At 46.3% G+C, this 11,321-nt stretch overlaps 1 protein-coding gene across 1 annotated transcript; it reads right to left on the reverse strand.

Annotated features, from left to right (window-relative positions):
- LOC310794016 (eukaryotic translation initiation factor 4 gamma 1-like) lies at positions 1-11,132 on the reverse strand (the record flags this gene model as incomplete). The annotated part of the gene is made up of 10 exons (XM_083655884.1): positions 1-24; positions 1,936-2,031; positions 2,513-2,674; positions 3,027-3,251; positions 4,098-4,202; positions 4,825-5,058; positions 5,324-5,470; positions 5,652-6,059; positions 6,827-6,958; positions 11,073-11,132. The coding sequence occupies 10 exons, from the start codon at positions 11,130-11,132 to the stop codon at positions 1-3; spliced, it is 1,593 nt and encodes a 530-aa protein (XP_083512010.1).
- Positions 11,133-11,321: the final 189 nt, after the last annotated feature.

The following is an 11,321-nucleotide window of genomic DNA, read 5'->3' on the forward strand; positions in this document are numbered from 1 at the left end:
TCAACCTCCGAGCTGCCCAGATTTCTGAAACAGGAGAGGGAGAGAAACGTGTGTGAGTTCAGTTTGCCTGTTTGTCTGTGGTGCAAAACGACAGAAAGACAAAAACTGACGACGACGAAGAAACAAAGCCTATCCACCTTATTTTTGAATGCCCCACTGTAAAAAAGAATCGTGGGTACAAGGTCCGGTTTAACGTGACTCATTGTTGCCGCTTGCCATTTCCTTTGTTATACTCTGGCTGCAGACCCGAATTATAAACCGGAAGCTGGAGTCCGTTATAAAAGTTATAAATATAGTCACGTTATAAACAACTAACCAACGCTGGAGGTCCGTATGGAAACTCGAAATGTGTGTTACTCGAAATGGTTAAAAGTTAAATCAATTTGGTGGCGTTTTACTGCCATGTAACATAGCTAGCTAGCCGCTAAATTAGCCACAGTTAGTAGCCGACTACCCACAATGCATTACGTTATCCCAGCACCCGAACGACACGGCTGTAGAGCAGAATGGCTCTGCTGTAAAAGGGTAAAATCCTCATAGACGTTTTTTTTTTCGGGGGCTGGGGGGTTATCTAAATTGGTTACACCGGAAATAGAACCCATAGTTAACGTAAGGCAAAATGGCCGCCAAAAATAAGGTGGATAGAGGGTATGCACGTGATGTCACAGAGGCAGAAGTCACTGTGGGGTCACGCCCACTGAGTCACAGCAAGACTGAGCTTGAATGCAGTAATCAGCCTAGATAACTGACACCTGCTGCTCAGGGAGGAATTTGACACTCATTTTGACACTCGTTCCCGAATGAGGGGGCGTGTTCCAGTGGGTGTGCATACCCTCTATTAAATTTGGTCTTTTTCTTGGTGGGGGGGGGGGGGGGGGGGGCTTTCCCTTTTAAAAATCCTCACTCAAGACCAAGAGATTGCAAAGTGAGTCTGCAAAGTAATCAATCAGCCTTAGATGAATGGAATAGCAATAGTACCACAAAACTCCATGACTGATTCATTCATTGCTCACATTTGGATGTGTCTTGGAAAGCATGTTATAAAATAAGCGTATTGTTATTTATGATACAGATCCACTGACCTTGCAGAGTAGATTCTTCAGCGGCGGGGGTGGCTGTGGGGGGAGGGGATGGCTCCTCCCTCTCCTTTTCTGCTGTGGGAGGGGCGGGGGATGGCTCCTCCCTCTCCTTTTCTGCTGTGGGAGGGGCGGGGGATGACTCCTCCCTCTCCTTTTCTGCTGTGGGAGGGGCGGGGGATGGCTCCTCCCTCTCCTTTTCTGCTGTGGGAGGGGCGGGGGATGGCTCCTCCCTCTCCTTTTCTGCTGTGGGAGGGGCGGGGGATGGCTCCTCCCTCTCCTTTTCTGCTGTGGGAGGGGCGGGGGATGGCTCCTCCCTCTCCTTTTCTGCTGTGGGAGGGGCGGGGGATGGCTCCTCCCTCTCCTTTTCTGCTGTGGGAGGGGCGGGGGATAGCTCCTCCCTCTCCTTTTCTGCTGTGGGAGGGGCGGGGGATGGCTCCTCCCTCTCCTTTTCTGCTGTGGGAGGGGCGGGGGATGGCTCCTCCCTCTCCTTTTCTGCTGTGGGAGGGGTGGGGGATGGCTCCTCCCTCTCCTTTTCTGCTGTGGGAGGGGCGGGGGATGGCTCCTCCCTCTCCTTTTCTGCTGTGGGAGGGGCGGGGGATGGCTCCTCCCTCTCCTTTTCTGCTGTGGGAGGGGCGGGGGATGGCTCCTCCCTCTCCTTTTCTGCTGTGAGAGGGGCGGGGGATGGCTCCTCCCTCTCCTTTTCTGCTGTGAGAGGGGTGGGGGATGGCTCCTCCCTCTCCTTTTCTGCTGTGGGAGGGGCGGGGGATGGCTCCTCCCTCTCCTTTTCTGCTGTGGGAGGGGCGGGGGATGGCTCCTCCCTCTCCTTTTCTGCTGTGGGAGGGGCGGGGGAGGGCACCGTCTCCGGGGCAGCGGCAACTGTCTCTGTGGGAGGAGGTGTCTCCGCCTTGACGTCCAGAGTGACAGGCACGGGGGCCTGGGCGACGGGCGTTGCCTGAAGGAGACAAGATTTGTATCTCTTGAGGGGCATACTTGTACATTTGATTTGTGAAGATATTATTATGTCGTGAAAATGTAAATGCATGACAATTGCAGTCACAAGACTGATTGACATTGTTAGTCCCCCTGCCAGAAGCTACAGGCCTTGTGTCCTGATAGGGAAAAAGTAACATGGTGCAAATATACAGGATTCAAATAACATCTTATCTCTAAAGACAAGTGCAGCAAGAGAAAGAGAGCTAGCTAATACACAAGTATACTATCAGAATAACTATACTCTTAAAAAAGTTTAAGATCTACATATAGAGATTTAAGCAACAAATACGAAAAGAAAGAAATGTACAGTATACTACCCACATTGCCAATACAGTAGAACCATTCTAGTTCTTTACCCCTAACTATGTGTACAGGTTTAAACAGGTCTTCATTCATAAAAGGGCATGTCTCGTGTCTGAATGGCTGTAACGTGTCTTTACCTTGTCTAATACGACTTCCCGGATGGCTGGCAGACCCTGAGGCTTGTTCAGGCTGGCAGGGATGAACTGGAAGGCCAGGAGGAACTCCCTGTTATATACAGCCTGGATGGGCGCTGCTGCCTGGGTGATGGGCACGGGGGCTGCCTGGGCGACGGGCGTTGCCTGAAGGAGACAAGATTTGAATTAATCCTGTGGTACATACATAAGTATGTCGTGACTTTACTTTCTGAGGCACACATAACTATTAATTAATCCTGTAGTACATACATAAGTATGTCGTCACTTTACTTCTTGAGGCACATAACTATTAATTAATACATAATGATATAGTCACTTTAATTTGTGAGGCACAACACTATTAACTCATACATGTGGTTCTTGGCATATAGAGGCTACAAGCCATACATCCAGTGTTTGAGGTCTGTGGGATAGATGCACAGTGAATACAATGTCAGAGAATGGGTTTGAGCTGGTCTGGTTCGGGGCTAGCGAGTAAGTGAGTCCATCCCCCTACCTGGGTGATCTTGCTGAGGCAGCTGGTGTCAAAGGGTCGGCTCTCGGTGGAGATGGGCACCATGTTCCAGCCCTTCCGGCCACCAGGGCCTCCGGCTGACTCCTTCTTGGAGAGGAGAACATGCCGGACCTTCATCTGCTCCCTGTGCTCGTCCAGCTCGGCGTCTTTGTGGATCTGGTCGATGGTCTTGGGGCCCGCCTCACCTCGCCTGGGCACCCAGTTGCACTGGGGTTGGAGAGAGATGGTGAGTACAGGGTAGGTATTCATGAGAGCTTGGCAGTACTCGCTTACCTAAAACAAGTCTGAAATGCTACTTTCCCCGATCCTGACGCTTTTCCTCAAGTCTTTCTTTCACTTGCATCTAATGTGTTGTTGTTGTTTCAATACACTTTCTTTGAAGGCTGTAAATTGAGTACTGTAATGTTATTTGGGTTTTAAATGACAGTAACTTGTAGCTTCACCTTAGAATGCATTAGGACGTTTTTTTTTAATTAGAAGAATGAAAAATGCATATTGTGAATCATGAAAATATCTCAAAATAGTCTGGTCTGGCTTAATGTTCCAAATAATTATTGTCAGGTTCTAGAGCTGACCTAAACTGCCTATAGTATGCCATGATTTATGAGAAAATATTGTTTTGTGAAAAGTTGTAATAAAAGGGCAACATCGGCTAATAACCCCCACTATGGTGTGGTGAGTATGAGGGCGACCAGAGAGATTCCAATTACCAACAAGCGTTGGTAAACAGGAGAGTGTTTGGTGAGTGACAAAGTGCGAAATGGATTCATAGTATTCTCACATGCATTTGTTACAAATAAGGTGCATTGCCCTCGACACTAATGGCTGTGGTCAATTGACTACGGCCATTTTAATACAACCACATGTCCTTTAACTGCAAACAACTGTTGCTGGCCAGCCAACATCGCTGTGAGGAGACGCAATGAAGCAGCACAAGAGACCAAGACACCCCAATTCATTCTTATGTCACTAGACCTCACTGGTAAGTTAGCAAAAACATGGACTTCTTTTCAGAAGACTGGTAGAGTAAGCTAGGGTTGAACTCAAGCCTACCCGTCGAATGTCCACCACGTCCTGCAGCATGAAGCGGATCCTGGAGGAGATTTTCCTCTCCTTGATGATCCTCTCCATCTGGTTGAAGTACTGGTCCATCTGAGCCTAAAGACAAACCAAGACGCTTTGGTGAGCGTACGTTTCATTGTGTTCAATTTGCAAGCCCAAACAATGTAAACTAGTCCTGCACGATATGAGGAAAATCTGCGATGTGCGATAACATTGTTCAATATACCGATTACGATATGACTTGCGATAAATAAACAAATATTAGCTATTAGCTAGCAAATGTATTAGCTATACATTTCCTATGTCTTTCTGCTTTAATAATGTTAACAAAGACCCCAAACATAGCCTATGCCCACTGAATAAAGAAATGAAATACACACTGACTCTAGCTGAAACTACACACAGCGTGTTTGGGCTTTGGCAGAGGGGCGGAGCGCACTGTTGCAAGGGGACGGTGTACACTGAATTTACAACACAAGACAAAATTATCAGATGCTGAGTGGGAATGCATGACGCATGTAAATAAAAGCACTTTTGTTATTCATTGCGTTTCAGGCAGTCTTTGCGATGTGTTTATTGCGCATGTTCATATTGCGATGACGATGAAAATACGATTAATTGTGCAGCCCTAATGTAAACCATACTGAACGTGCCCATTCCACCACTAGACCTAACTATTTGTCAAGATCTCCTCTACAGTATGTGTGTGTTGTTGTACCTTGGCCGTCTCCAAGTCCAGGTCCTTGCCGATGGTGGACAGCAGTTTGCAGAGGCACTCCAGGGACTCCTCGTCATGGTCCTTGAGCAGCTTTCCGATGCAGGAGTGCATGATTCCCTCGGTCAACTTTTTGAGTTTGAACAGCTCAGCGATGAGCTTGATGTTGCCGAGGGAACGCCTCCTCGCCTTCTCCTTAGACTCCTCCAGCTCCTCTCTGAGCTGCTTGGTCTCGTCCTGCAGAGACAGAGAGGTCAGAGGTCAGGGAAGGGAGAGGGACAGGGTTTAAGGTTGGCTTACATTACATTTCTGGTGAATTTATCCCCACAGATATTTAACACTAAACATCAGGAAATTGAACCAAATTGGATCTTGATGTAATGGCGCAAATTCTTCCTCCCAACACACGGTCACCTTCAAATCCCTCCCACCACACTTCAAGGTTTGACCATCAACTCGACTCGACCCTCCCCCTTCAATATATTCTGAGGCAAGCGCATACCCCTGAGGCAGCATCCAGCTCTTTCTGCTTCTTCTCAAAGATCTCCTCGTCATCTTCGTTCTTCTCAAACACCTTCCTGCAGCGTTTGAGTAGCAGGTGGCGGAAATTCACAGTGACTCCCGGCTCATCTGTGGTGGGAACTTTTAGCTGAGGAGAGCAGAGTAAAGGGACAGTTAGGGTACACAGTTGGTTAACTTGGTTGAGGACGTATAAGGGAGAAGGGGTGGCTCTCAGTTCCTTCATCTCATCACTTAATAAGTCAGTGGCTCAGAGACGTGGCACAAATTAAAGACTGGCGCATGGCAGGTAGAAGCATGCATATACATACCGTCATAAGGCAGCTGCACATGTTTGCATAGACCACTGAGAAGTTTGGCTCGGAGATGGCCTTCTCAAAGATGAGGTCTATGACTCCTTTCAACTTCTCCTCTGTGTCAATGGCCAGCTCTTGGACCTGCTTCATCAGCTGTTGAAACATCTGCGGGGTCAGCTTGTTGAGGATGCTGCGCAGACGCTTGAACAGGTCCTGGGTCTTGGCAAGCTCGCTCTCCTCTGGCTCCTCTGCTCCGCGAGTGCGGGCTGGCTTTTTGGCCGAGGGCTTCCAAGCCTTCTCGGCCTTGTTTAGCTGCACGTTGTCGTTAAGCGACATAATGGTGATGATCTTCCTCGGTTGAGGCTCTTCCCTCTGGTCCTGTTGGAAACGGCGTGGCCCGCCGACACCGATCATGCCTAGAGGCTAGAAGGAGGGATGGGAGGAAGGGGTGAGACGATGAGACATTTCAGCCAAAAACATTTAAAGGAACACTCTGCCCATTTTCAACCAGCTTTGTATCATTAGAACATCAGTAGTATATCAGAAAACTGTAAACTGTTTTGAAGTCTGTCATTTAATTTGACAGTTGAGTGTTAAAGTGTGGACCAGTGATATCACTGGTCACTACACTAACAAATTAATAACTCATTAACTCAAATCAACTCTCAAACTGTAAACGGTTTTGAAGTCATTCATCTAGTTTGACAGTTATTGAGAGTTGATTTGAGTTAATGAGTTACTAATTTGAGTTAGTGTGGACCAGTGATGTCACTGTGGTTTAGCAAAATGTAAATGCATGACAATTGCAGTCACAAGACTGATTGACATTGTTAGCCCCCCTGCCAGAAGCTACAGGCCTTGTGTCCTGATAGGGAAAAGTAACATGGTGCAAATATACAGGATTCAAATAACATCTTATCTCTAAAGACAAGTGCAGCAAGAGAAAGAGAGCTAGCTAATACACAAGTATACTATCAGAATAACTATACTCTTAAAAAAGTTTAAGATCTACATATAGAGATTTAAGCAACAAATATGAAAAGAAAGAAATGTACAGTATACTACCCACATTGCCAATACAGTAGAACCATTCTAGTTCTTTACCCCTAACTATGTGTACAGGTTTAAACAGGTCTTCATTCATAAAAGGGCATATGTCTCGTGTCTGAATGGCTGTAACGTGTCTTTACCTTGTCTAATACGACTCCCCAGATGGCTGGCAGACCCTGAGGCTTGCTCAGGCTGGCAGGGATGAACTGGAAGCCCAGCAGGAACTCCCTGTCATAAAGCACTGCTGCTCCTTGGGTGACTGGCATGTGTACCTGAAGGAGACAACATTTGTAGTCTTGAGGGGCATACTTGTACATTTAAGAGCAGAAATTAATTTAGGCTCACCTGCCAAAGACTGGCACACTAGAGTTTACCGGCTAGGAATAAAAGGTGTGGTCTAGCTAGAAAACCACGTAGGAGCACATGTGAAACTTGTAATGTAGCGATAGATGTCTACAATTGTTATCAAGCTGCTGAAGTTGCATTCCTTTGCTCTGAAAGAAATGAATAAAAATGTGATTCTTATTCCTTCCTCTGAAGGCAGGTGTTGACGTATCATGAGGGCAGTGTAGGAAATTTAAAAAATATTTTGGGGGCAACTTTTGCCCCCACCGTCTAAAAACTCGGGGCATTTACAACATTTTGGGGGCATTAAAAAAATAAATAATTAGTGCATAAAGTTGCTAAAGTGTAGTGTAAACAGAGATGTTTGTGTGAGTGTGTTCTTCATCGTGGTCTTGTGGCAACGAGCTTGCAGGTGCTGAGTGTGTGTTAGAGATGGAAATTAAATGAATTGGATGAAAATGAAATTATCAAAATATTGGGGCAATTTTAGCTGGATAGCTGGATGTCGATGGTGGTAATTAACACATGAATTACGGTATTAATTAATGCTAGGTGTTGATGAGGAATTAATCCATGATGATGTAACAGGTTAATATGGTCCCGCTTATGAATTTCACCAAAACACCCCATTTCCTCTGGGAATCTCCTACTTGTGTGCTCTAGAGTTTAGTGTTTCCAAACGCACCCACCGCAGCAACGTCATTATGTGCGCATGCACGCAGCTCCGGTCACAGTCTCCTGGAAGCGATATTTTTTTTCGGATGATGGCGATGGCTATGCGAAGGCATAACCCGCCCCTCTCTGCCTCTGATTGGCCTAGCGTCAAACTTCCATCCAAACACATTCGCTTGGCTATCCTGCATTACATCTCTTTCTACAGTCTGTGGTCAGACAGTCAGACAGACAGCAGTTACGCTTGCTAGCCTGCATGAAAGACGCCAGTGTGTTTATGTTTTTAATATAGTCATCTATGGTTTATAACGCTGCCTGCCGCTACTCTTGGCAGTGCACATATGTAGACCATAGACAGATAATTGATCAAGGGTGATATAAAACAGGGTTATTTACAGGGAACTAATTCAGATCATTGTAACACAAGAATGACATGTATTTTATGTATTATTGTAATTTAAATATTAATCAGAGGAAACAAGGTGATGAAATTTAGAATGACAAGAAAAAATACACGTTCTTCATATGCCTGTGCAATAGGCTAAGTAGGCCTAAATAACTGTTATACGGTTTGCAATTGTAACGTTTAATATAATGAAGTAAGATCTCACACATAACCTTTTGATTCTATATGCTGCCATCTGCCATCTCATGCTTGTTGATTGAATGATTGTTTTGCACCTGCTGCTCACGTTATGAACAAATTAATGCTTAGATGACCCTTATATCCTCAGCAGAAACTAACTGACTGCAGAGTCATTTGAATAAAGTATGAATGTTAGTTAGCTGTCCAGCAAACACTCCACTAATCGCCTATCTAGTTATAGTAATAATGCTTGTAAGTAGCCTACTTCCCCCCCGGCAGCATTGTGACATTGAATGAAAGTATAGGCTATATTAGGCTCGTTTGAGATGACTTCTGGCTCGCCTGGGAAGCAGGCGAGAGCAGCCGAGTGCAGTCAGTCAATCAGAGGCAGAGAGGGGCGGGTCATGCCTTCGCCTAGCCTTCGCCATCATGGGAAAAAAATCTTGCCTCCTGGAATGTCAACGAGGGGAGTGAGACCGCGCATAATGTACACCAATCTATGTGTCACACAGTAAACAACCTGAGACCCAGTAGTGCCTCTTGCCTCCTGAGTGTCACCACACACACACACACACACACACACACACACACACACACACACACACCAGAAGTAACACAACGCAGTCGTAACGCACGGGTTACAATGACATAGGCATAGCCTACTTAATTAATAGTCATTCATATATGACTCAGTCTGTTCATCAAACATGCCTTTCATTAGCTGATGATGCGGTAATCGGCCTCCGTGCTCAACTTACACATCCCCACCACATTTTGGGGCTGTTTTAACTTACAGGGGTGTAGTGCCCGTAGAACGCGGGGGAACGGCGTTCCCATACTTATCCAAGGGGTGTTTTGTGTGTGTCAGTGTGTGTGTGCATGTCGAGCCAATAAAACGAGTGAAACTTGGCAACCTTATATCAGCCATATTCACTCTCTTCCTTCCTCTCTGTCTGCTCTCCTTATCATGACAACCTTCCTCTCTCACAGCATCAACTCGTGGCTTACAGGAGAGGAAGAGGAACAGGGACAGACAAGAGGAAAGACAGACTGAAGTGGAAACTACTGGAAACTACAAGGAAAACACAGGAGGACAACAGAGCAACATCCACCAAGACAACAGGGACAACATAAAAGAGAATAAAAGGGAGCAGAAACATCCTTTCTCACAGAGGTACGCTAAGCAAGCAAAGAAGAGTGGACTGGTGTGGAAGTTGAACAATACTTTGTAAACAGGGTGTAATATACTTCTAGCCAGTCTGCTATCTGGCTAAATAATCCTAACCACCAGCACGACATTTGAACAGTCCCTCTGCTGCTCTGATTGGTCAGCTGCAACAAACAACCTGCTGACTGCTGCACTTTTCAAAAAAGATTGTTGCAGCTGTAGCAGGTCAGCTGCAGCAGCAACTCCAGCAGACTCCTAACATTTTCCAAAACTGTTACAATTTGTAGCAAAATGGCAGCAGCAGCCTCTCCAGCAGTCTGTTCTCACACCTTTGAGTTCCCAGTAGAGATCCACACTCAAACTGCCAGGAAGACATAGAAGGAAACATTCCACCTTAACTAGATTTAAGGTGGGCTGAATGATTCACACAGCATCAACTCACGGCTTGAAGAAAGAAGGAAACATTCCACCTTAACTATATTTAAGGTGGGCTGAATGATTCACACAGCATCAACTCACGGCTTGAAGGAAAAGGAAACATTCCACCTTAACTAGCTACAGCTTTTTCAGCATCAACATATATTTTTTTCCCCCAGTACCTCACTTTAACAAGTAAAGATGAAAAAGACAGCCAAACATCCTTTCATTTTTCGGACCAGCTGCTAAAAAGGTACGTTTACAAGTGTAACGTCCGAGCGGATACGAACCTGGGATCTCTGGCTCAGACCCCATACACTGTGCAACACTTAACCACTCGAGCTAAAGGGCCAGCCCGATAGCCCGAGTGGGCGTGAAGCCGCGCATCTCTGAGCCCTTACACAAGCATGAAGAAACAATGTTAAAAGCATGTTTCTTTTCAACACGGTTGAATCAAAAGTTAGCGTTAATCACCCCATTGCAATTTGCATCACCAGAATTCGGCACAAAATTCTAAAAATGCCGGCCGCCGTGTCAAATGATGATCACTGCCTTGTGCAACTTGTCCCCACTTCTCTAGATAGCAATACACGACGGCAGGTAAAAACCGCCGAGACTTGCCTCACCCTCCATAAAGCTATGAGAGAGAGAGAGACCCCAGGCCTCGGGGTCACCTGTAGCCGGATTTTAAGCACCAAAATCGGCGTACATGAGCCAGAGGAGAGCCCCAAGCATGGACGTCACCTCGATGTGGATTTGATGCTTTAAAGTCGGTCCCCATGAGCCAGGACACACCCACTGGCCTGGAGATCACGTCTACTCAGACAATTATATCATTTAACAGTTTAAGTTTCCGTATAAATCATTACAATATCGCTCCCGTGAAGTGGGGATGCATTTGGGCGGGGGTGCAAAACTCGGCCGGCCGTGGTTGCCGGGGACAGGGAGGGAGAGCACAGCGCGGAGGCTGCTTCTCTGTCTGTTATTTTTTAAACCGTGCGAAAAATACGGACTTGTTGTGCAAAATAACGTCAACAACTATCGATATTCTTGGGTACATTCAGTTTAGCAAGCTTAGCTAGCTAAGTGAGTTCAACACAACAAGCTAGTTTCAAACGAGTTGAGCATCCGCTCCATAACGGCAACGACTGACTGCTACAGTACGAGCAAAGATGGCTGTTGTGTGTAATCAACTCACCTCGGGGTACTGCTTGACTGGTCGTCGTCTCCACAGTGGATGTTTGAAGTTGGCCGACATTGCTCAGTGATGATATTCTAACGATGCGATGAGATGCTCTGTGCGACTGCTCTTTGCGACTCCCTGATGGTCAATGACTGCTCAAGGCTCTAGCTGTTAACTTAACTCACGCTGTGAGCCAATCAGAGACCGACCCGTTAAATTCGAAATGATGCCGGGAAAATCCCCCTACCCACGGGTTGCCAGATC

Source organism: Poromitra crassiceps (assembly GCF_964638095.1).
Source record: "Poromitra crassiceps genome assembly, chromosome: 19".
NCBI lineage: Eukaryota > Metazoa > Chordata > Actinopteri > Beryciformes > Melamphaidae > Poromitra > Poromitra crassiceps.